The following is a 27,052-nucleotide window of genomic DNA, read 5'->3' as shown; positions in this document are numbered from 1 at the left end:
AGAAGACCATCTAGAAACTATAAAAGGGCGTAGTACCTATTTGCCCTTCATGATTAAACTTAGGACATGTCAACTCCATTGACGTTGTTGAGCCGTCTTTTGTCATTACACAAACATTCCCCAAGATAACAGCGTGCTCTGACGGCTATCTGTCACGACTGCTCAGGTCACCATCTATCTATAAACTTTTGGATGTAAGTCCTATGAACACACAACCAGAGTCATTTGATTGCCGTGGCAAACTATTTCTAGAACAAACTTTTTGACAACATAATGCTATGTTAAATTGATAGTATAGGAAAGACTAGTTTTCAAAATTAATACTCCCTCCGGATCAAAAAAAAGAGTTTACTTAGCCTTTTTTTCTTGGATAAAAAAAGAGTCCACTTAGCAAATCAAAAAAGAATTCACCTTGTTTTTTCATATTTGCCCCTATTAAGTGTTATATAATCAAATCTCAATGCCTATTTAATTAGTGGTAGTTTAGTCAAATTACCTATTTTTATCTAAGAGTTAGTATTTTCTTATGAGATGTGCAATTGGCTAAGCGGACTCTTTTTTTTATCCGAAGGGAGTATAATATTGGATTGCGCATAATTTCTGCTTTACTTGAGCCAGGAGTCTATCGGAAATAGCCTCTCTACCTGTTAAGGTAGGGATAAGGTCTGCGTACACTTTATCTTCCCAAGACCCCTTTTGTGGGATTACACTGGGTTTGTTGTTGTTATTGGATTGCTCATAAGAAAACATAATCTCTTCATAACTAATGCAACGATTTAGTCTGCAGTAATAAGCTTAATATTTACATGATTTGAACGAAATTCACTTGATTTTATGTGTGAGATAATATGAAATAAAATATGTAAAATAATATGTGAATAAAGATATAAGAGTCAATGATTCTAAAACTTTCCTTTCCTCTTGCCGCACGTTAGTCCTTGCTATTAAGTTGGGAGACCAACACAGTCATGACCAACGAAACATCAAAGGGAAGAAGAAGGGGCAAGGGCTGAGTTTAGGTGGCTAGGTGAAATATGCGAGCAAGTTCATGTTTTTAATTTGGCCTTTGATATATGACCATCTACTTGCAAATTGTAAATTTAGTAAGTGGTTATCTTTACAGAGGATTGCATTTAATGAGGTTTCATCTTAAAACACATCAACTCACCCTCCTACCAAAAATTTTAGCTAAATCAGCAAAAGGAACACTTGGGAAGAAAAAAAAATTTAACAAAAAAAAAAAAAAAAAAAAAAAAAAAAAGAAGAAGAAAGAAAAATCTATTCTCATGATTGGTAGCACTTGTTCCAAAAATAGGCATAAACATTCTCTTTTGAACTTTTTCCAACCAAACGTCATAAAAGAAAAGTTCTTCAATTCTTTCAAAAAAAAAACTCGCAACTGATGTATAAGTTTTCAGTTTTTGTGAAATCCGAAAATACATTTCTCTAATGGTATTTGGTTGGGGGGGAAAAATCAGACAAACCGAAAAAGTGCTTCGAAAAGCTTTTTCCACGCTTTTGAAAGAAATAACATATTAAGATTAAGCGTAGTTCATTTGGTTTACGAGGCACGAATCCTTGTAAATATTTGTGCATCTACGATGAAACAGGTATATATGCAAATAACTGGCTAAGACATGAAGCAAAAATATGTATGCGGCTCCAGGCACAAAATCATACTCTTGAGTTGCATGTGGAATTAAATAAGTAATGGGCAGCCCATTAAGCAAATATTACACAACTAAAATATGGAATTTGTTAAGGCTATAGTTGTTAGAATAACAAATAACCAAATATTGAATTGTTGTGCTGCTTTCCAATAAATGCTCTCTATTGTATCATCTAAACAAATTGTGAGAAATATACTACACCTTTGTATGCCTAATCAAATCCAACTACCAAAAGGTTCAACCTATTGTATTGAAGGCTTTGACTGTTGTATAGCTCTGCACTAACCAAAAGCTTACTTCACATGTTAAAAGTACAACATGCTAAAAATCGCGTATGCGTTATCCCAAAGAGAGAGGTCCTTGGAATGACATATATTGTCCCGTCCTGTGTATACTTCATCGTGTCACTTTGCCTCGTTCTATGTAAACCTTCATCGTGTCTTTTTGGCAGCCTTTGGGTTTTTCAACATCCGGATACTTGATGGAGTAACTTCAACAAGCTCATCTTCTTGAATGTACTCTATGCAATCATCCAGACTAAAATCTATTGCGGTATCAAGAACCACTGCATGTAACGATAAAGGACTTCCGTTAGTATGAGGCGGACAAAAGCAAAGACGTATTATCAGAATGTTTTAGGTACACAAGAACAATTTCATAATTAATCAGAAAGGGAAAAAAAAAAGTTGAGATTCTTCCGCAACATCATTGGTGCTGACTTTACCTGTTACTTCTTTGTTTGAACGAACATTTGTGGCAGCTTTTCTCTTGCAGACATTCAGGGCAAGGTCACCAGACCGTTGGTGAATACCAACTATTTGACCTTTATAAACATCAACTCCAGGGCCAATAAACAATTGTCCTCTGTCCTGAGAACTTATGAGCGCGTAGGATGTACTTGTTCCATCGTCGAATGCAACCTATGATGATATAAGCGAAATTTAGAATATATTATCATTCTGTCCAAAAAATAGAACCAAGATTCAGTGTACGAGGATCACTGCATCTAGAAATTGCACATCGATTTCTAAAAGTTTTTAAACAGAATTTACATAAAACTCACATCTTTTGAAAGTTAAAAAATATTTAAACTAAATTTGAAAAAACTCGGACTATTGGCTATTCAGGGATTTCTAAGATGTAAACCAATTTAAAGTGTGCTCTACACTGAGGAGAAGATCGTACTCAAAGTGGGAAATTACCAGTGAACCTAGATCACGAGTAGAAATATCACCAGCCCATGGTCCATAGCAATCAAATACTGTGTTGAGAATTGCTGTGCCTCTAGAAGCTGTCAAGATTGAATTCCGCAATCCAAGAAGACCACGGGTTGGTATTTTATATCTGATGAAAGTTGTCCCTTCAGAGCTGATAGATGAGTTGCATCAGTGTCTTGTATTCAATGAACAAGAATGAAAAAGAATTCTGCAGCTCAACACTATAGTGCCTTTCAAAAAACCAAAATTGAAGAAGGGAAACATAGATGTACTAAGAAATATCACTAAGAATTGAAAAAAAAAAAAAAAAAAGATACCGGACAACAAAGCAGGAAGACCAAGAAAAGTTCTTTTTTTTTTTAATCTCACTAATGTGAATGCTGGATGTCCATAGAATGCAAATAATTAAAAAAAGCCACTTTGCCGCTCCGGGGACAATCATTGAATAAACAAGGCCAAAATTGATTCCATGAGTCTGACGTCCATATGTGATCACAAACTATGTTGCTCAGCTCTCCTAATTTGCTGCTGTATCGATGTCGGATCCTCCAAAAATGCACTATCGGATCCTCCAAAAATGCACTACTTTTGGAGGATCAGACACACACTGGTCGACATTTTTGAAGATAAAACCATAATCCAAAACAGTTTTTATTGAATAGCTATAGCAATAATTATAAGCATATCATTTTTTTTCCCCTCACAGCAGTGGATCAAAACGGAAATCGGAAGCAAGTTAATCAATTCCTAGCTTTCAGCATGAGTAGAAACTTGTTAACAACATATAATTATCTCAGAAGATAACAAACTGTTGAATTGCCAGAGCTAGGTAGGAAGGATATAATTAAAAGGACCGATAGGATTGTATAAGATATTCCAAAGCAACTTTTTTAATCTATGCTTAGAATAAAGTTGGCGATTCATTGGGTATGTTGTTGTTGTTGTTTGTTGCTTAGAATAAAGTTGGCAAAGAACAGGCAGTTCCCTAGTTTCATGGTGGAAGACTCATGATTCTTAGCAAATATTCACAATTGGACTTATCTTAAACTATCTTGTTACCGCATGCCATGATGCCAAACTTTCTCCACTAAGCTAACAGAATCTTTTATCAATTTATCATCATGACAATTTTTACTTACCCAAGCCCTTGCATATCAATCATTTGCCCACGCCTTCTCCCCAGAAGTTCAACCACAGACCCCACGTGTTCTTCAGGAACCTCAACAGTAGCAATCTGCAAATATGGAATACATCAGTCAGAGCTAACAATTGATAGGAGATAAACAATACTTTTCCTAGCATACAACTTTGCACTGGACAATTTTGGAAGAAATATTGCAGATTCTCCAATGTTTCATCCTTGTGTGTGTGAGTGTGCGGGGGCGCTGCCGCGCTGGAGATAATGGAAAAATCATGAGATATTACCAAAGTGCTACCAGAAATACAAAAAGAAAGTTGCCAAGCATAAAATAATCAAATAAACAGCATTATGTGCCTCCTCTCCATATGACTGAAGTACACTAATAAAAACAGTCGAACCTAATATATTGAAAATGATCTCAAGTTATGTGCATTATCCATTTCGGCCAGTTATACACAAAGCAAACTCAGCCAAGGATTACCTCATAAGGTTCCATCAACTTGTCACCCTCCCTCTTATTTATCACTTTGGGAGGTCCCACCATGAACTCGTATCCTTCCCTTCGCCTGAACATTTCTGATCGTTAGTATGAGTAAGATAGCATAATCCAGGACATGTGATAGCATTTTCTTACATGTTCTCTATCAGGATGGTAATATGCAAAGTACCACGTCCACTGACAATGAATGTATCTGCAGTTTCACCATCTTCAACTTTCATTGCCAGATTTCTTTCCAGCTCACGGTACAACCGGTCTCTTAGGTTTCGACTAGTAACATACTTTCCCTGAAAAAGTGTTTAAAATCATTTCCCATGAAAACAAGCAAGTTCTATCTGTGGTAAAGGTGGAAAAATCCTCTTCGATTAAACTACGCATTGTTCTCAAATTCATCTACTGGAAACAGCCTCTCTACCCCACAAAGATAGGGGTAAGGCCTGCGTACATCCTACCCTCCCCAGATCCCACTTGTCGGATTACGCAGGGTATGTTGTTGTTTGCTGTTGTATTATCAGCGCAGTGCAATCTTATCATGTTCTCAGATCTCAATGACTATCTACATGAGAGCTGGTTTGAAGCATAACAGACAAATGAGACACAAAGAAGAAAAAAAGATTATGTGCGTTGATATAGAATGGAATATGACAAGTGAAACAAAGATTTGGGTGGTAAAGTTTGGCATAACTTCAGCCAGAATAGCTTCTGCTATTTACCAGATAATTCTTTAAAAAATAAAACGGCATCGTTTGTTTCATGTTTACTCATTTGTGGGTCCAACCGCAGGGGCTTTCTACCGTCATTTAGCTTTCACTCTCTCCATATAATATAGCATAAATATAATTTGACTTTTAACTCTTGTTAACTTACACTTCTGTTATATATTAATGGCAGTGAAATAAAATATTAAAATAGTGGTTGAAAAGTTGCCTTGATATAGAAAACATCAGTTCAAAGTTAAAAAGTGAATAGTTAAGAATTTGATTAATTGAAAGTTCCGAAAATTGTATGCAATAAATACTAGAAAAATTGTGTCAAACATTTTGAAAGTTCCAAAATGCAAAGAATGCCATAGAGATTGAATCTGAGCTAGTATCACTTCCAGGGAATCAGACATAGATGTCAATTTTTTCCTTTTGCAATTGCTATATACAATTAAAGCTCGTGATTCAGATGACAGAATGATTTTGTGAACGTAAAAGTTTTCATATTAATTGACACATTTGGTTATCACAATTTTTACTCAAAACCAGTTTTGACTTCTATCATGGAACTGTTTGAGGGATTTAAAGAGGCTTAAGACTTCAACATTCAGGAACTTTGTTTAAAAGGCAGCAAGCATTAGAATTTAGAGAAACGAGTACATGCAATATTTTAGGAGAATACCACATCAATATGTCCTAAAGTTTGCTGATGCGTAACGCCGTAACCTAGGCCCACTATTGATATTTTTCACTTTGGGTCTAGGCCTATACGGCTTTAAAACACATCATCAGGCCTTGAGCCTAGGCTGCACCGCTTTAAAACACATCATCAACTGTTGGGCCTAGGTTGCATAGCTTTAAAACACACCAACATTGCCTGGTATTTTTTTTATGTGGAATTTGCTTAGAGTTTTACACCATGCGGTAATTGATTCCATATTTAACAACCCAATGTACTACTGATATAGTACGCATTGGGCCTAAGCTCGCACGGCTTTAAAAGGCATCTCTATGGTCTAATACTTGTTTCCCATGTATACCTAGCATCTCTCCTGCTTTTTGTCAATGTGGAATTTGTCTAAATTGTTAGATACATCTCCTGCTCTTCGTTGAGGTTTGTTCCACTTTCGTCCAAGGTTGTACGCAGAGCGACTTTGATACCAAATGTAACAGATCACCCCACTCATGTTATTGTCAAGTTTGGGCTTATATCTACATGACTTAAAAACGCATCATCAGAGTCTGAGGAATTTGTCAATGTAAGATTTCCCTATGGTGTTACATACAACCCCCTTAGGAACTCAACGTCCTCCTTGAGGTTTGTCCCACCATAAAAAAGATTGCACACAAGTGGCTCTAACACTACATATAACAACCCAGCTCACTAGTCATATTATCTACATTGACCTTCAACCTGCACAATTTTAAAACGTGTTACTATGATCTACTGCTTGCTTCCCTATATACCTAGTATGTCTTTGGTGTTTTCCCGATGTGATATTTTCTTAAAGTGTTGCATTGTAAAGAAGGGAAGAGGGAGATGAGGCAGACAAGTTTTTGGGAACACAATTGGCCGTGGAAGATGATTTGGAAGACAAAAGCCCCTATGAAAGTAGCTGTCTTTGGTTGGATTGTAACTTGGGGAGCCAGTTTAACACAAGAAAATCTCCAAAGAAGAGGTCTTTTTCTGGCTAACAGGTGCTATTTATGTGAGGAGGAACAAGAATCAGTTGAACATCTTTTTTTGCACTGTAGAATTTCTAGACAGTGCTGGGACTTTTTTCTGAGTATTTATGGTATCTCTTGGGTAATACCTAATAACATAGGGGACTTTCTTGAGTGCTGGCACGGGCAGAGAATTCAGAAAAGCTTGAAGCAGATTTGGAATACTATTCCTATATGCATATTCTGGATCTTATGGCTGGAGAGGAATAGAGCTTGTTTTGAAGGACAAAGAGATCATCTTTCTAGAATTAAGAAAAAATGTTTACAGAATCTTTTCTTATGGTGTAGGGGTAGTCTTATTGGTAGCACAAATGAGTATATAGAGTTTTTGGATTTGCCAGGGGGAATTAGGTGTGGGATCTTTGTTTTGATCTGCTCTCCTTTGTTTTTTCTTGTACCATCTTGGTACTTTCTATAAATAAAACTTTACCATTTCAAAAAAAAAAACTTGTGCCTGTCCAGCCTCCCAAACCCCCCCCCCCCCCCCCCCTTTCCAGCCTAAAAAAGAGGAAAAAGGCCCCCTTGCTTCCCTTTCTAGTCAAGAAAAAAACGGCTCGAATGGTACGATCCCTCTTTTTCTACTGAGTTACACCTTATTGGACTATTCAAGAAGGGAATTTTCCTGATTATGTTGTATGTTTCTGCAATTTCATTGCATTCACCGGAGATAATCATATCAAAAACAAAAACAAAAATTCTTTAAAGGGAGCTTCTTTAGTCTGTGGTCGAGAGAATGTCCATAGGGACCTACTGAGACATTTAGATTAGTTCAAAGCAATGCATTTGGAAGACTCACGGTCCGTTAGCTTTGATATGTGTAATTTTTTTTCATAATGACTCCTGAAAAAAAAAAAAAAAAAAAAGAAGAAGAAGAAAAAGACTCCTGTAAGGTCTACAAAGTGGTAGTGAGACCGACTTTGTTGTACGGGGCGGAGTGTTGGGCAGTCAAGAATTCGCACGTCCAAAAGATGAAAGTTGCGGAAATGAGAATGCTGCGATGGATTGTGGACACACCAGAAGAGATAGGATTAGGAATGAAGATATTCGGGATAAGGTTGGAGTGGCATCGGTGGAGGAGAAGATGCGGGAAGCGCGGCTGAGATGGTTTGGGCATGTGAAGAGGAGAGACACAGATGCCCAGTGCGGAGGTGTAAGAGGTTGGCTATAGACGGTTTCAGAAAAGGTAGAGGTAGGCCGAAGAAGTAGTGGGGAGAGGTGCTTAGACAGGACATGGCGCATTTCCAGCTTACCGAGGACATGACCTTAGATAGGAAGCTATGGAGGACTCAGATTAGGGTAGAAGGCTAGTAGGTTGTTCCCCGTATCCCTTCGTACTAGTAGTCACAGTTTTGATCTACAGTTTATTATCCTATGATTTTTGCTACTATATGTTGTTTCTTGTACCTTGAATATCTCATTTATCTGTGGTAGCCACTGCTTCTTTTTTCTCTCAGATTGCTTTATCAGGGTCTTTTTCACTTTCGTTAGTTGCATTTTCATATTGCTTTGAGCTATTTGTGCCTATCTAACCTTTTTTCGTCATGGTTTTTCTTGAGCCAAGGGTCTTTCGGAAACAGCCTCCCTATCTCGAAAGATAGGGGTAAGGTCTGCGTACACTTTACCCTCCCCAAACCCCACATTGTAGGATTTCACTGGGTATGTTGTTGTAATGACTCCTGTAAGGGTGATTTCAAAGTCGGTCTGTTATTTCTCTAGTGGTTGTGGAGTGGTGGTTAGGGTGGTGGATGGTGGAGGAAGAAAGAAAGGAGAAAAAAATGTTTACAAAAAAAGATTTAAGTGGTAAATTACAAGTGTCACCACTTACTTCAGATCTAGTTATGGCATTTCAAGGTGGTGTTATTCCAATTCAAAAAAGTTCAGGGGGATAACAGGACCCCACAAAGGTCGGATGTGTAACTGAAAAACCGGTCTGAGTTCAGGCGGTGCCTATGCTTTTTCACAAAGAAAAAAAAAGAAGGATCTAGATGACAAAAGAAATAAACAAATAAAGAAAAAAGGCTGCTTTGGAAATGCCTTTGTAAGACGAAAATGTATACATTGAAAGAAGCAACGCATTTTTCAGACCTTTGAGAACGGAAGTCAATTCTATAATTTACCCCATAAAGGTTGAGGTAAGGCCGGTGTACATCCTACCCTCCCCGGACCCCACTTGTGGGATTACACTGGGCATGTTGTTGTTGTTGTATGGTGTGAAAAAACACGTCTAAAAAAAAAAAAGATGTGACTACATAGTGATTTACCTCGCGGCCAACAAAGGGGGAAGTATTGACTGAAAATGACATTTTCACGGTAGGTTCTTCAACCTTGATTGAAGGTAATGGTTTTCCCTCGCTTTTGTCAGCGATAGTCTCTCCAATCTAAATTTACACAAGAAAAACAGTGGTTCAGAAACAGCAAGGCTTACATGATATGTTTGTAATTATCTCAAATGATAATTAATGTATGTAAACCAACCAACCAACATCAAGGTATCTAGTATTATCATACCTGAATATCATCAATGCCACACACCGCACAAATATCTCCAGCTTCTACAGTTTCTGCAGGAACTCTACTGAATTTCTCATACACAAATAGCTCACTTACTCTTCCGAATCTGCATGCATCTTCAGATTTACATATCTGAAAAATTAAACATTAAACAGAAGGGTAAAAGCTTATTGTATAGCTCGTCAAGAAAAGAAATTGACAATCAAAAGCACATACGGGAAAACTTAGCAAACATGGATAGGGGTAGCATGTATAACAAGTTTCGTAAACAAATGATTTCATAAGCTTATCATGTCAAAAGGTTTGATAACTCATCAAGAAGAATCCTAGCATTTGAACTTATATTCTCAAATTCTCATCCTAGATTTGACAATTAGAGGTGAGAGAATGGATGGAGACTCAAGACTTGCATTCCGTTAGAGCCGAAGATCTTTGTCATCTGTCATACCAACTGCAATGCTCCTAACTTAGCATACACGCATCCATCAAGCCATATAAACCGTTGCTTTTGGCTACTAGAGAACTTCCGTAGAAGTTAAATCTCTTGGTAAGTGTGTGTGCTTGTAAATACAACATACACATACACTGCTTGTATATGGGAGATTTTCCCATTATTAACAAAATTAATTACCTTATCAAAACATTGTGTGCAAGTGTGTGGACGTCTTCTTCAATCTCATGATGAAACAAGAAATTTTAGTCTAGAATTTTTGGAACTTAGAACTTTGCCCATGTGTGATTAGCCTTTCCATAATGGAGAAGATTAGTTCTTTATTTCAACTGTTAATGCACCTAACACATAACATATACCAAGTGACAGAAAGACTTCCTTTTATGCATGTTACTGAACATACTAACATAGGAGGAATTAAAAATCTCTTGGTAAGCCTCTTCAAAAAAATCTCTCTTGATAAGGCTCTTAAAAGATAATTTCTCTTGATAACTGATAAGTGTGTATACTAACATAGGAGGAATTAAAAATCTCTTGGTAAGCCTCTTCAAAAAAAAATCTCTTGATAAGGCTCTTAAAAGATAATTTATCTTGATAACTGATAAGTGTGTATGACAGTGGGATATATAATATGCATACATAATCATACCCTTTTCACATACATATATGCATTTCTTGTTAGCAGAAGGAAATTCTATATCCTGTACAATTCGGTGAGTGAAAGAAAATTATGTTGCATCCTTGCAATAGATTCCCTGGCATGAGCATAAATTAAACGATGCAGACAAGCAGTAAGACAATACAGAAGTCAATTTGAGCTCTATTAGTAGGACAAACTGAGCTAGTAGGTAGTCATTCGAGAATAATACTTTTAAGAAATAGTATGTCGTGTGTACAAACAGGAACAACAGGAGAAGTTTGCAAGGGAAGTTTGCAAGAAGACTGATGATCTATCTAAGAGATTTCATAGGATAAATACCACCAAATAAGAGAAGATAGTATGACCTACCCTCACATCCATTCCTCTGCGCAGACTTCCAGCATGCACACGTCCAATAGCTATGCGCCCTTTATGTTCTTCATAATCAATATTTGTAGCCTATAATGTTTACAGATTTGTTAGATAAGCTTTTTAGTTCAAAAAAAAAAAAATAGATATCAGTTAGATAAGCAAATACATAATTATGGCTGCTTTGAGTTAGTTGAGGCATAAACTGGAAGCCCTTGAATATGTAAGCAAATTAATCAAAATGTAAGTACTTTTTGCAGGTCCAAACAGTGTCAAGAATCAAGATGATATCACATGATAAGAATCCAAAGTTTGATTCTATATAATTCGTAGTTTGCTTTGCCAGTCAGCTATAAGCTGTAGTTTTGTTTTCACTCCTTTACAAGAAAAACTACAAAGTACTTCGTGGTGAAGAAGAGCGAACATCTGAGTAAGCTATCCACATTGCTATTGAAACGCCCTCTTGAATGCAGTATTACTAAAGATCATTCTATTTCTTTTTCCTATGTAACAGTGCTTAAGGTGTTTTTCAATGCTTCAACTGTTCCCACAGCTTTCGACATTCCCCAGAACAAAGAACTTCCAGAATACCACAACACAAGGAAACAAATTTGCACCTTTTAAAGAAGCCATTTCAAAAAATAAAGATGGTTTACTGCATAAAAAATATGTAGACCAGCAGCTCTATCATTGAAGATGTACAAGAGGAAAGATGAAGAAAGAACTAACAAGCATTTGAAGTGCACCATCTTTATTAATCTTGGGTCCTGGAATACATCTAACGACGGCCTCAAATAATGGGCCAAGATCCTCGCCCAAATTTTCAGGTGATAGTCCTGCCTTTCCCTTGATACCACTGGCATATATTACCTGAAAATCACACTGCAAAAAGAGGATAATGAGATAGAGATCGCAATCAATGTCTTATCTGGGGTACGAACAACCCCAGAAAGCTCAACTGGTTAATAGCGGACCTTAATGCTAACAACTGGCAGGCATCTTTAATTAAGAAGTACCTCTTTCAAGAATACCCAAACAACTCCAGAGAATGTTTTCACGTTCATTTTACAACTCCGAAATAATAAAGATTACAACTCCCAAATAATAAAGATGACTTCTAATTTATCTCATGCTCTACTGTTTTTTGTGCGAGACTAGCTGTAGTTCATATTTTTATCTGTTTAACATTATAACAAGGGATTATGCATTTCAAAAAATCTGAGCAAGAGCATGTAGAACTATTGCTTTATTTCTTTTTTAAAAACCCTTGGGTGAGGGTTTAAGTACAGTGGTTCAAGTAATATAAGATAAATGAAAAGGGAAATATCAAGGAGACATTTCACTCTGAAAAGCAGATGACGAGAAATGTACCTGTTCGTCCGTTGCATTTAATTCAATGAAGAGTTCAAATGTAGAGTTAACGACAAACTCTGGACGAGCAGAAGGTCTATCAATTTTATTGACTACAACAACTACAGCATGGCCAAACTCCAGAGCCTTCTTCAAGACAAATCTTGTCTGTGGCATTGGACCCTCGACAGAATCTACCTAAAAATATACAGAAAATACCTTTTAGCAGGATGAATCCAAAAAGAACACAGTTATACGTGTTTCTGTTACCTTCTTCAGGAAAAAAAGAACACAGTTGTAGGTGGCTATCCAAAAAAAAAAAAAAAAAAACACCATTGTAGGTTTTGTGTGAAGAGAATGCATCAGGAATAAGAACAGAGACAAACATACTTAGGCATAAATAGCAAAAGAGTGGAAACTCTATCAATAGAGAAGAAAGAATTCTAGAATTTAACCTAAAGAAGAGGGCTACAATGTGGACTAGAAACGGTACTGAAAGATAATATATTAAAACGATGTGTACAATTGAAGAAAGCACTACAATATTCTTGGGCTCATAGAAAGCAAGCAATCAGTTCTATCAACTGAAAAATAAAACTGTGAAGAATACTCTAGATCATATCAATTACGTACTTTTGTTATTACTTTATGTTAAACAGTAAAGTTGTATCACAGATGAAAGCATTATATTAATATTTATGGCAGTCAGCAACTTTGTACTGACCCAATTATAACCAGAGGCACACGCCCTAATTTCGATAATCTAACCATCATAAAAAGTTTCAAACTAAAGTAGGAGCAATAATGTATTACGTGCGAAATCAACCTTGTACCAGAAGTCCAACAGTGACTTAAAATCTTTATCTACCACAACAAATTGAATTGTACATCAGAGTGCCAAAGAATGCTTTGATGTACATTCCTAATAAAAAACGGGATAAAAGGAGAGGTGTTTCATTTCTTTACCACATGATTTAACGTTCTAACTTCACTAATCATATAGATTTAATGTTGAAAAAGAATGCATATTATTAGGATTAAGGGGTTTGCTAAATTGGTTAAAGCACAAGTTATTGAGTAAAACTTGTACACCTTTTCACTCCACAGTTCCCGAAATTCCCAGTTTGGTGCCCACCTGGTTAACAGGAGAAAAAGTGAAAAAAGCAAAGTACATAATTCATTGCTCAAAGTAGAGGCAATGGAATAATTGACTCGTCAGCTACCAACCCCAATTATTCATCTGCATTTAATAATTTAAGCGATCTAGAACTACCTTGCTGCAAGTTAAACTACTACTTAATATTTTTGGGTCTGATAAGCTACACTTTATATTTTAAGCAGTTCTAAACCTACATTTCATCAAATTGATCCTCTTCTTTCATGTCAAGTGTTCCAAATGAACTTCACCTTTCGGAAGCAAATACTTGTAGTAACATATTCATAAAGGTCTGATATTTACACTCTAAACGGAATCCAAATGGTAAGTTGAAATTGTCAACAATGTCTGTCCCGTTAACTTAGCATAATTCAGTTCCTGTCCTAATAACTTAGCATCCTGGTTGACTGCTTTTCTTGTTTCCTTTTTTTTTTTCAGTTCTTCATTCTTTTTTTACCAGAAGTAAAAAAAAAAACATAAATAAGTAAACAAAAATACAGCCAAATAAAATTTGTAAGAAGACCCAAACATCACGATTGATCGTATTAAATTGGAAAAGGTCCCTCTTATAAAGTTTGTAGGTAAAAGTAATCAAAGTACCACTAGGAGAATCCCTTCAACCATGTTGAGGATGCGTTCTACTTCACCACCAAAGTCAGAGTGCCCCGGAGTGTCAATTATGTTGATTTTTGTATCCTTGTAAGTAATTGACGTGTTTTTGCTAAGTATTGTTATTCCCCTTTCACGCTCTATATCATTGGAGTCCATGATCCTTTCTTGTACAACCTGGTTATCACGAAAAACCTGCAACAGGGAATTGCAATAAAATTACACTTCAATACTTTAGTCAAATGGCTTCAAAGAGAGAATCATCCCAAAAACATAATGATGATATCAACTTCTAAATTAGAATTTATAAGTTTTATGATGATTTTGAGGAGAGGATGATTTTTATCCCGACAGCAAAGGTGTGCCACCCTGAAACAGTAAATATACAGATTCCACCAAAAATCACAAACAACATTTCATAAGAAGTTACTTTAAATTCTTAAGCAACAGCTATTTCTCCCAACGCACAGGAGCTTATTGCCATTTCTTTAGAGACATCAACTTTTCACAGACTAATCCTTTAATAGAAAATCTATACGAAGAATGATAGCATCATGACACTACAGGAATTTCAGATTACCTGAATATATATCATGTCAACCTTAAAAGTTGTGTATATCAAGGTGATTAAAGAGGAGGTCGGTCAACATTGTGATTCAGTAACGTGAATTTTTCGATAGAATGTTGAGGCAGAATTTTAACTTTAAGAACATGCTAGGGCATAAGGACACGAAGGCTATTTAATTAACTTATACTGCCCCAGATAAAAAGGTGCAAACAAGCTGCCACAAGTGGGGCTATAGAAGAACTCATTACCAACCTTTGCTTGTTTCAGCATCGAATCAACCAGTGTGGTCTTGCCGTGATCAACGTGTGCAACGATTGCTATATTCCGTATATCACTTCTCCTCATCAATTGGCCCTTCTTCTCTAAGGCAGTACATCAAGTTAGACATAGAAAGCCAACAAGATGTAAATCACTAAGTACATGTACAACAATATTCATTTATACTTCTTTTCCAATACCATCATTCTCTTCATTTATGCCCCCATAGCATGGGAGCACTTAGTGCATTTTTTTCTTTGCTTTTTCAATACATGCCCAAACTCCAAACTACTACTTCAATTTTTACCTTGTAATCCTAGTAGGGAAACAACAATTCAAGCTAAATTCTCAATCAGAAATGCCTCCACTAAATTACAGAAAATTTTCAAAAAGCAACCATAAAAATAATACTCCCTTGACATGAATTCGGAAATAAAATTTATATATTCGGAAACTATGTATAAATCAAAATAATTAACAACTTAAAGATATTTAAAAGGCATATAAAGAAAAGCTTGGTTGACTGTCGAAATGAAAATGAAAGCATAACTAAGGAAGGCAGTAGCAAAGTAAAGAGAAGGGTAAACAAACCAGAAGGGGCTTCAGTAACAGCGCATTTGATAGACGTGCGAATAAGTGGGTTTAGGGAACAAAGCTTAAGGGGTACTTTAGCAGATAAACAACAAGGCAAAGTGGTGCCAAACAAGTGTTTTTTAAAGGGGAAAGGAGTGGAAAGAGGGTAAGTTGTCTTGGTACAAGTAGGGATAGAGAAAGATGAAGATGAAGCCATTGCTCTCTCTTCTGCTTCCTTATCTCTCAGTTTTGTGTGTTTTTGAGTGAGAGGAGGAGAGCAGTAGAGGATTGGGGCAATACTTACGTTCAAGTGAGAGGCTAGTATGTACTTAAAGGAGTTACAAGGGAGTGGGGACGTGGGTTCGCTAGGAACAACAATAGCCGAGGCTCTTATTTAGTTTGGATTAGGGCCAAGGGTGTGCATATTCCGCTATCAACCATATATGGAATCGAAAAAAGAAAAAAACATTTTAAGTTGGGTTACCAATTTAACGATTTTTCAAATAGTTTTGTGTTTTTTCATATTGACTTATTGCTTCGGTTATTGATTTTTTGAGTTTACTTAATGGTATCCCTGATTATATAAATTGGCTTTAAAATTAGAAACCTTAATTCTAATTTTCTACTATTTCCCTTTCCAAAGTTTGGTTTGCTTTACTATACATATTTTGTTATAATTACGCACATATATGGTTCATAACTCACTTGAGATTTTCTACCTTGGTTTTGTATTGTATTCTCTTCTTCGTCGAAAGGCAAGAAATCTACCCTATTATGTACCATCCATTTAGCAGCACACTAAATTGCCCAATAAAATCTCAATTAAACTGAAATAAAACCTCAATTAAATTGAAGGTAGAGACAAAGCTAATATTTTGCGTTTATGGGTTCTAGATTCTATACGTAATTTACTAAGTTCTTGACATAACAAGTTAATGTAAATCATCTCATAAAGTTAAATTATTTCTAAGTATAGAAAAATAATATTCTTTTTGGAACATACTAAAAAAAAAGTGTCACGTATTTTTCACGTAATCAACCAGTAAACTTTCACTAAACTTTTGAACTGTCGAATCAAAGCTTAAAACATACAAAATATATTAATGCACACTATTTAAATGATTTTTACTATAAAAAGGCAAATAAAGATTGTGAAAACAAGGATAATACATAAATTGCCTCGAATGAATAGCAAAGCACCCCGTAGAGATGATACAATCTCCATCCGGTAGCCAATCAACTTTAATAAATAAAAAAATAAAAAAAAAGAGCCATCAACGGCCAAAATCCTTCCAACCAACTTTACTGAATTACCAAAACAGAGTTAAGCCCAAACACAAGTTTACCCATTTCTTCAGTAAAACAAATACGCCCTCTGTATGTCTAACATATTTCCTTTTTAATTCGTGCAAAAAAGAATGATCGTCTTTCATATTTGAAAATGATGATTTATAGTCAACAAAATATTTGTGCCTCATTTTACACCACAAGCTCAAAAGTCTTATCTTTTTTCCTAAACTCCATGTTCAATAAAATGGGTTCACACAAATTGAAACGGAGGGAGTATATAATAAACTTTGCCTTTCAACAAGCATTACAGAGCCCCTCAAACAATTCCTCCACAACACCAACAATAGAAAGCTTGTTATATCTATTTTTTTTCCCTCCCTAGTATAAATACTTAGCAAATTTGCATCTTCCTAAGAGTAGGATCAAGAAGGTTGTATCAACAGAAGATTAATTAACACAATTTGATTTTTGTCAGGATTGGAAATTTCAATTGCAAATAATCTTTACAATGGAAATGAAAATAAATGAAAGTTGAGATGGGAATAACTGACACAATTACATATAATTTGGACAAAGAAAACTGTAAGACTTCAGTTATGTCAATCTCGAACTCTTAACTCCACAAAGCAGTATGACCAATATAAAAATCTTCAGAGAAAAGAGGGCATTGATCCTCATCATCTTGTGGAATGTAAGGAGGAACCAATATGGGCCAAAATTCGAGTATAGCTGCAGCATAGGCATCAAGTTGTTTATGGTAAGATGCAATATCATTATTGGGACCTTGTGCACTTGCACTAATAACAGAGGGAGTTTGTTGATCCAATGCATAAACCATAGAGACAGAGCATCCTTCTTCTTCATCAGTAGAGATTAGCGGAAATTGGGTTATTGGAGCAACATTCGATTCTGTCGTGAATAAACTAACTTGGCTGTTCCCATTCCAAAGATTGTTCAACTGATGACATGGAATTCGAGGTCCAAATTCTTGATTTTCTTGGAACTGATGACCTTCTGCACTAACAGAGGGAGTTTCTTGATCCAATGCTTTAACCGTAGGAACAAAACATCCTTCTTCTTCTTCAGTAGAAATAAGCGGCGCAACGCTAGATTTTGTTGTGAGTAAACTAAGTTGGCTGTTCCCATTCAAAATACTGCTCAACTCATCACATGGAATTACGTCACGTCCAAAATCTTGATTTTGTTTAAACTGATGAAACAGAGCATAGGATTTCGCATTTTCTTGATGTTGTGATGAAGAAGAAATTGGGGGATAACTGGAAACAAAATTCTGCCCACTGTGAGATGAATGCACATTCCCGTTCAAAATACTGCTCAACTGATCAGATGGAATTATGGCAGCATCGACATGTCCAAAATCTTGATTTTCTTGAAACTGATACTGAAGAGAGGATTTTGAAAAAGAAGTATTTTGTTGATGTTGTGATGAAGAAATTGAGACATAACTTGCAACAAAATTCTCCCCACTATGATCCAATGGGACAATCTGAGACGATTTGACATTCCTCGTAACGCGGCACACAACAAAATCCTCATGTCGAATTTGACGACGTTGTCTCAAAGCATGTAGTATCTTATCACTAAGGTGATATTCTTTCATATGAATTTTACTAGGACGATTATCATCGTCATCAAGAAAACGGAAGGTTTTCTTGAACCCAGTTACTGACCCATTCTTGTCATAAACTGGTTTACTATTGTCGAGTCCCTTCCATGAGCCGCCACCAACAATTGCCCTGTTGAAGTTCTTACCTTTCCCTGTTTTCTTCTTTAAATGAGTAATGAAATAGTTTACATTATCAGTAGCTGTCTTGAATAGTTCAAATGGCTTCTTGTTGCCATATAAATCTACAAGTCGAATTTGGTTGCATTGAATAGGAATACCACAAACAAACTTGAGAAGAAAGCTCATAAGTTGTTCGTCATCAAGATTCATCCCCATTCTTCTAGTCATCTTCGTATGTAGTTTTTCTGTGTAAACAAATTATGAAGTTTTTAACTTTTAGATACTAAAAGAAAGAGCGTGAGAGAGAGGATGTAGAAACACAACACCACAATAACTTGCTACTTATTTATAAGGACAGTCTTGAAATAATTAGGAAACCAAGAAATCAAGAAACCTTAGTATTTCCGTGTTTTATTTTCACCGTTATTTCCGAATTCAATAAGGACACAAATAACCAAGAAGTACGAGTATAATTTTATTCTTCCAGGATCGCTTAATTATAATATAAAAATAGACTTACTCAAATGGAGTATTAATTAATTTTAATTTACCATTTTCTACTTTTATTGCTAGACATTTATTTTGCTTTGAAATCATGTCCAAATGAGCCGTTAAACATACGAAGTAATCATCTAGACATCTCAACTTAATATAAGTGTTTCTCGTAGACACTCAAATCTGACCTATTGTGTCATCTTCACATTTGAGCACGTGAGATGTCATTCCAACCAATTTTCAGCTTAAAAAGTACTATAAAATTCATTTTCACCGTTATAACCTTCCTTTATTTCGCTCATACTACCCCTCTCTCATTCTTAACCATGACAAACTCTTTTGGAAATAACAGCCCCCAAGATAGGTTTAATTTTTCATTTTTGTTATCTCTCTTATTTTTGAAGGCTTGAAAGAACGCAAGAAACATAGACTTTGACATACGAAATTGGACTTTTTTATATATATTAAGCCAATTCCACATACTACTATTGTCTGTGGTCATTGAGGGGTTTGGCATTGACTTCTACCTTATTAATTGAATACTCAAAACATACATGGAAGGAGGACTACGCTATATCTCCCTCCGAACTTTTCTGAGGATATTTATGACCCTATCACTAATGAGAACATTACTAATTAGAGAAAAACTTCTAACTATGTTCTCAACACAAAACCAAGTTCTTTCTCTATGTAATTTGCAATTCCAATTATAAGAGAGATACTGTAGGAATAAATTTGGAAAGATGAAGAAGAGGGGAAGGGTTTTCTATTTTATACATTTTTTTTCTTTTGAAATATAAAAAAATTATGTTTTAAAGAGAAAAAAAACACGTGACATTCACTAATTTGTCAATTTGACATGTCACCAGCATGGAGTTCACGTGTGAGGTGTGCTGAACCGGGGTGTCCACGAGACATACCACTGTTAAAGTGTCTAGATAAATACTTGGTAAGTCTAAGTGTCAAACTGACAGTTAATGTTAAGGTTGATTGTGTGTTTATGTATTTTGCCATCAAAAAATTAAGATAACTTTGAACTAATAATCAACCTTAGGATATTTGCTCATCGATCATTAGATATATAAACTCCAGAATTTTTAGTTTTGATTTTTATTTTTTCCTAAGTGAAATATTTAAAATTGACCTAAAATTCAGCTTCATTTCATAACCAATCCGGCAGGGACACTCGATAAACAAAGTTATCTAATAAGACGTCATATTATTTTTAGAAAAATACCCAGAATTTTCCTTCTTTTTTTATGTGGAACATGCATTCGTATTTTCTCCGTGTTTCTTTAAACGGAAAACGGCTAAATATACCCCTGTACTATCGAAAAAGGGCCAAATATACCTTTCGTTATACTTTGAGTTCAAATATACCCCTGCCGTTATACTTTAGCTCCAAATATAACCCTACTGTTATACTTTGGTTCCGATATACCCCTCATTTTAATGGAGGTACACGTGTCACTATCCTATTGGTCTATTTTAAATATCCCTTAATTAATTAATCCAACCCACACCCATAATGATAACAAAAACAAAGAGAAATAATCACACCAGCTACTTGATAAAATCAAAGACATTTTACATTCTTGAAATGAAGATAAAACTGAAAACAACTCCGTCTCCATTCAGAGTTTCACAGAAAATTATATGAAAATGAAATATTCTTAATCCCCATTGCTAGAGATAGATCGGACAGAAGGGTAGCTTCTATAGCCATGGCAAAGTAGAATCCTCTGGTCACTTCACAAACATGCCTTTGCTAAACTGCAAAATAATCTATGAACAGAGTACTCCTTCAAAATGCTTACAAGCAAATAAAACAGAAATCAATAACAACAACAGCATCATCTCAGTCCAATTGATTCTAAAAAATTGTATTCCTCAGTCCCATTCTTTTTTACATAATTTGATTGGCCGTTGAGTTTAAGCTTTCAAATTTGACATGAATTATATAAGTAATAGTGGAAGAAAGCTTTGCCCCCCGCCCCCCCTTCTCCTTCTTCTCCGCATACCCATACCCGTACTCATAATTGTATTTTAATTAATTAAGATAAAGTTTAATATAAACCAATGGGATGATGACACGTGTCCCTCAGTTAAAATGAGGGGTTGATTTGATCCAACGTATAGCGGTAGGGGTATATTTAGACCCAAAGTATAACGGTAGGGGCATATTTGGACCCAAAGTATAACGAGGGATATATTTGACCCTTTTTCAATAGTACAGGGGTATATTTGGCCCTTTTCCGTTCTTTAAATAAAATGTAAGGTTATAAGATAAATATGAATGAAAAAAGAAACTACTACATATATGACCAAAAGAGAAGAGAAAAAGAAAAGAATAACTTTAAACTCAAATATTTTCCACTTTTTTTATCTTTAAGGAGATATAAAAAATATGTATCCAGTAGGATGGCATGACATCTATAGAGCAGATAACTTAAATTTGATCAAGAAGTAAAAATAAAAAGGTAAATTTAGAAGGTACTTTAAAAGATGCAATGAAAACTGAAGAAGGTACAGCTGAAGGTACCAAATATATGCCGACTAAATTGCTAGGGCAAGTTAAATATGTTGGCATTGAAGATGTGAACCCAAGAATCAATGAGCATCAATTCTTGCAAAGCTTACCGATACCACTTAAACTTATTGCATAAAGAGAAGAAACTCTACAAACTTTCATTCTTTTTCATACTGGTGGCAGTCTGGCAGACCTGCTTGCACAAAATTTGAGTGTCCATCAGGTAACTGCTACTTTCCACCGGCACAGATATCAAGTAACTCTGCAGACTATCATTTTCTCAAAAGATAGGCTCTACGATAACAGTTCGTTTTTGGGATCTCAATCCTTTACTCTGCACTAAACAAAACCACTTCAATTATGGTCTCTCGGCATAGGTTTATCACTGTTGTAAAGCATTAATATCCTGAATAAAGAGCTTTTAACAGCATTGACATTCACAACAGGATTCTCAATTATGCAATTCTTGCGACATTTATTTATTTAATACTTCAACTCCTTTCAGTTCATATGACATCTTCCAAAGCATTGGAACATCCTAGCAGGTTTTATATAAACCTACTAAGGCAGTTTCTCACGCAGAATAAAAAACCAATAGAAAACAGAAAGGGCCAAGATAGTTCTGTATACAACAAACTAAATGGACGGTGGACTCTATTCCAACAGGATGATTAGTAGCATAGTTTATCAGTATCTAAGGCAAGAATGTGCGAAGAGGAAATGAGGATATTCAAATGACTGATGATATTACGTACCAAAAGATAGAGATGTAAAGTAGACCTTTTAAGAGAAAAAAGGAGAATAAAAAAAGAGGTTCCATTTTCTTTTATGCTAAACAAGTTAACAAAACTCTTAAATTCTACAATGGGCTCAGAATCCACTCACATGGATAACAAGAATGGTTTCGCAATATTCCAGATATAAAAAGTTTGCATCTGTCACCAACCAAGGAGTAGAAGCTTTAAAAGAGCCATCCGAATGTAAAGACCATTCTTAGCTTGTCTGAAATAAGCAGCCCTTGGATCTCCATCCACATCAACAGTTATCTACAAGAGTTATACATGGAAATTAAATAGCACATTTGTGATATTAGAAGAGAAGGAATTTACATGCCAAACTATAAAACAGAATTTAACCTCATCAAGTCTTGGCAAAGGATGCATCACTATTGCATGTTTCTGCATAGCATTTACGACACTCAGATCCACGATATACTTCCCTCGAGCTTCTTCATACAAATCAACCCACTCTCCAAATCTTTCTCTTTGAATACGAGTTTGATATACCACATCACATTTAGAAGCCACCTCCACCAGATCAGCACTTTCTTCCCACTGAACCCCCATCGATGTCAAATAATCCTTTATGTCATCCTAAATGACAATTGAGAACAAAAGAAACATCTTTTATTAATCTGTAACAATTCCTATGTTATCAAACAAAAATAACATTGTGTAATCACATTTGAGTTTAAAGAACAAAAGTTCATTAAATGGAATAAGCAGTAATGCAATTACCAGCTCGAGATAATCAAGTTTCATCTTTTCTCAGTCATACCTTCATTTTTACTACATCCGGGGATACAAAGTAAATTTTCACATCTCGGTACTTCGCGAGCAAGTAAGCAAGTGAACGAACCGTCCTCCCATAAGCTAGATCACCAACAAGAGCAACTTTAATACCATCAAGTTTTCCTATTTCTCTTTCAATAGTATATACATCTAGAAGGGCCTGTTTCAGATAAAATCAGGACAATACTGTTGCAGTTAGAGAAGAAAAAAACAGCCTAGGAAGAATACTACTATGATATAGAAAATTCCTCTGCAAACAAATGCATGCCCCAGTGACGAGTCTTATGTACTCTATTAAGTAGTTTCCGCCAATTAACTCTCTATATGATATTCAGGGTTTGTTATGAATTATAATAGCAGCGAACAACCTGAAACACATGAGAGGGATAAGTGCGTAGTTAAGAGTCTACATTATTATTGATGTCTAGAAACTCAGCTGGAATGCCTAATCCAAACAAGTTACTGCTTCCTAATTTATATCTGTCAAAGGGGAAAGGATAGAATAATACCCCCACAAAACAGTCTATGGCTAGTTTCCCTATACTGGAAAAGTTTATGCTCAACAGCGATTCTAAGTTTCTAACATATAATGAGTACAATGCCGTTTCAAGAGATGCAAAGCAAATGACTGACTGAGTTGTAAGCTTATCTACCCGAAAAAAGAAAAAAAAAAGTTAGATTTAGAACAATTGCAGTAATAAGTATCAATTTAAATAGACATTTTATAGTAATTCTTGCCTCAAACTCTCTGTCCTACAACGAAAAGTATCTACAAGAGGTGCAAACCTGAGTTGGGTGTTGTCCAGGACCATCTCCTGCATTTATGATTGGAATACTGGCAGTGGCTGCGGCTCTTCTAGCAGCACCACTTTCAAAATGTCTCATAACAGTAATGTCAGAGTATCCTTCAACAGTTCTAATTGTGTCTGCAATTCAAACTTCTATTTTAATAGTCCAACATCCTATTGAACGTGAAAAAATTACTTATTTTGAAAACTAATACAGATACCTTCAAGCGTCTCTCCTTTTGCTGCAGAAGAAAATTCACGAGCATTTTCGGTTGTCAATACTTCCCCGCCTAAACGCTTCATGGCAGATTCAAATGAAAGCCTAGTCCTAGTTGAGGGTTCATAGAAGAGAGTGGCCATAAGATAACCCTTAAGTATCTCCCTTCCCGTCGACTTCTTCTCAATTTTCTCCATCTCCCGTGCCACTTCAAATATGGAACTGAGAGTGTCTCTATCAAACTGCTGTGATTCAATCACATCATCAAGCTGAAACCTATTCCCCACCATACTTGAAGACTTATTATTTTTCATCTCCAATGCTCTGCATTGGACTCTGCTGCTATTCGTTGACATAACGCATTGATTTCGTCCCTCGTTAAACAATTCAACAGAGAATGATTTAGATTTAGAGTGCACAGGTTGCTTTAACCATACATTATTGCCTCCAAAACTCTTTCGAGGAGGTGACACAAGTCTTTTCCCCTGGAATCCATGAGAAGAAAATGTTGCGGAAATAGCCATATTCAGATCACTCACCTGCAACAAAAAAAAAGAAAAGGTTGATTCAGAAGCTGCACGCCACCAATTAAATATCATCTAACTTCCATCAGCAAAAGTAACACACAAAGACTAAAATGAAGACAAAAGTGCAGTCATAGTAATATATTAAGCATGAGTAATATTGGGGATAAACAATTAAGGATGAAAATAGGATAGAATAGACCTTGAGTGAAAAGCTTTCTTCCAATATACTAAAAAATTTCAAGCAGCAAAAGGGTTGTTGATATGAGCAAATGCTAGAAAAATAGTTGATCCATCCATCTAATATTTGATTGAAAAACAAGTGAGATTCTTTTTGTGTGTTTAGCTGTTTGTGATATATGTCTCACTGATTTAGTGGCTCAACCTGAAGATGAAGGCACCTCCTTTCTCTTTTTTCCCTTCTCTTTTGTTAGGGTTTAATTTTTTTTTTTTTTTTTTTTTAACGATAAGTAGTTTGAAACACACTTTATTTAAAGGTTAAAGGGTCAACAATACCCTTCTACTTTGGTAAAAAGGCTATAAATATCTCCGAACTTATTTTAGGTCAAAAATACCCCTTCCATCCTTAAAGTTTTCAAATATACCCTTGTCTTGATGGAAATTATTCCCCAAAATAACCCGAAATCATTTTTTAAACTCGCTTCATCATTTAAACCCGACCCATCTAAATAATAGTCCATAAGATTCCCTTATTCCCCCAATACGTAGGTTTGAAGTTTGAGGGAATTGGGGGAATAAGGGGATCTTATGGGTTATTATTTAGTTGGGTCGGGTCTAAATGATGGAGCGGGTTTAAAAAATGATATCAGGTTATTTTAGGGGATAATTTCCGTCAAGAAAGGGTATATTTGAAAACTTTAAGGATGGGAGGGGTATTTTTTACCCAAAATAAATTCGAAGGGTATTTATAGTCCCTTCTAAAGTCGAGGGATATTTTTTACCCTTTTCCCTTATTTTAATCAAAACCAACTAGCAACTTGTCAATGGTATTATCTATTGAAAGATACTTCATCTTTGGCAAAGATTATTTTCCCCAAAAGTACTTATATTTTTAATAAATGCTTATTTTTTAAAAATTGAAGTGTTTGACCAAGTTTTTGAGAGAAAATAAGAAATACTTTTTCAGAAGCTAAAAAAAAATAGTTTTTGTTCAAAAACACTTTGAGAAAAAAATACACTTAGAAACACTTTTTAAAAGTTTGGCCAAACACTAATTGTTTCTTAAAAGTACTTTTTAAATTAATTGGCCAAACACAAACTCCTTTTCGCCAAAAGTATTTTTTTTGAAAAGTGCTTTTGAAAAAATCATTTTTTAAAATAAGTTGATTGTAGAAACTTAACCAAACAGGCTATTAAACTATGCCCCAAAAATTTATTTTTTCGTATTATTTATCGCTTTCACTAATGATACGAATTATCTGCTAAAATATTATAAATTAAAAGGTAGCATATTTATTTTATATTATTATGACCCCCTAATATTAAAAAAAAAAAAAGACTTGTCATATCTTGTTCGACCTAGAAGTCCATTTAGTTGTGACTCATTGAATAAAGAAGGTAATAAATTTCATTTTTTTGCACGGATTTCACTTCAAAGGCACTGGGGCTTTAAATTTTGCCCCTCAAATTACTGGGCTTTAATTTTTGCCATTCGCTTAAAAAATGATCGAATAAATTAGATATTTTTTGTTCAAACTCCAGCTCGGTAAAAAAAAAAAAAAAAAAAAAAAACAATTGCGCAAGGTAAAGCTTCGCGAAGATTTGTCCTACGAAATTTTGCAAGGCAGAATTTTTCTTACTCTGCTGAAATTCTACAAAAGTTAAGCCTAAGGCCTATTTTTGCTATGAAATTCTGCCTTGAGAATTATTATTTTTACTGAGCCGGGGTTCGAACCCAAAATCTTGATGTATTTTAAGCAAAGGGCAAAAGTTAAAAGACCACCCCCGAATAAGGGTAATCATGCAAATTGCCCAATAACTTTTAACCATCTAAAATAAGCCCTTATTAGCAAAACTCAATTTTTTAGAGCCCGTTTGGATGGGCTTATGCCTTTTGACTTATAAGCCAAAAGTCATAAGTTAGGAATTCTAGCGTATGATTTTTTATTTATTTTTGTCATTTTAACTTAAAAACAAGTCCTTAAAGCACTTTTTTATTTTACCTAAACACTACAAAAGTGCTTAAAAGTTATTTTGACTTTAAAGCGTCTAAAATAAGTCAATCCAAACAGGCTCTTAATCTTATCATAAGTCGTTTTGTCTTCTTCTTCAAATCCATCATTGGAGATTTCTCAATCTACGTAAGTGTTATTCTTCAACTATCATCAGGATCATTTGTTGTATAAAAACTCTAGGTTCCACCTTTGAACATATATATGTGTGTATATGGCCCTCAAGAATCAAGATGGATTAGCATTATTTTAAAAATCTT

The 27,052-nt window shown here is 35.3% G+C and overlaps 2 protein-coding genes across 7 annotated transcripts; both read right to left on the bottom strand.

Annotated features, from left to right (window-relative positions):
• Positions 1 to 1,677: 1,677 nt before the first annotated feature.
• LOC132636519 (putative elongation factor TypA-like SVR3, chloroplastic) lies at positions 1,678 to 15,775 on the bottom strand. Its single transcript, XM_060353437.1, has 14 exons — positions 15,457 to 15,775; positions 14,860 to 14,969; positions 14,031 to 14,234; positions 12,296 to 12,472; positions 11,654 to 11,806; positions 10,925 to 11,014; positions 9,462 to 9,596; positions 9,215 to 9,331; positions 4,663 to 4,814; positions 4,510 to 4,594; positions 4,027 to 4,121; positions 2,873 to 3,038; positions 2,395 to 2,590; positions 1,678 to 2,235 (listed from the first exon to the last, which is right to left on the bottom strand). Exons 1-14 carry the CDS (start codon positions 15,653 to 15,655, stop codon positions 2,102 to 2,104), a joined length of 2,013 nt encoding a protein of 670 aa, XP_060209420.1. The 5' UTR covers positions 15,656 to 15,775; the 3' UTR covers positions 1,678 to 2,101.
• Positions 15,776 to 20,515: 4,740 nt separating this feature from the next.
• LOC132636502 (aspartate carbamoyltransferase, chloroplastic-like) lies at positions 20,516 to 25,056 on the bottom strand. Of its 6 annotated transcripts, none has more exons than XR_009581296.1 (7): positions 24,803 to 25,056; positions 24,081 to 24,615; positions 23,858 to 23,997; positions 23,058 to 23,231; positions 22,637 to 22,873; positions 22,386 to 22,546; positions 20,516 to 20,755 (listed from the first exon to the last, which is right to left on the bottom strand). XR_009581296.1 is itself a non-coding variant. In XM_060353422.1 (6 exons), exons 2-6 carry the CDS (start codon positions 24,598 to 24,600, stop codon positions 22,439 to 22,441), a joined length of 1,179 nt encoding a protein of 392 aa, XP_060209405.1. In that variant the 5' UTR covers positions 24,601 to 24,615; positions 24,803 to 25,055; the 3' UTR covers positions 22,265 to 22,438. The 6 variants fall into 6 exon arrangements, 1 of the variants encoding a protein (XP_060209405.1); XR_009581301.1 differs by having other exon boundaries at positions 20,516 to 20,743; XR_009581302.1 differs by lacking the exon at positions 20,516 to 20,755 and adding an exon at positions 21,482 to 21,693.
• Positions 25,057 to 27,052: the final 1,996 nt, after the last annotated feature.

This window comes from Lycium barbarum, chromosome 1 (genome assembly GCF_019175385.1).
Source record: "Lycium barbarum isolate Lr01 chromosome 1, ASM1917538v2, whole genome shotgun sequence".
Lineage (NCBI taxonomy): Eukaryota > Viridiplantae > Streptophyta > Magnoliopsida > Solanales > Solanaceae > Lycium > Lycium barbarum.
This window is presented reverse-complemented; position numbering and strand designations above follow the sequence as displayed.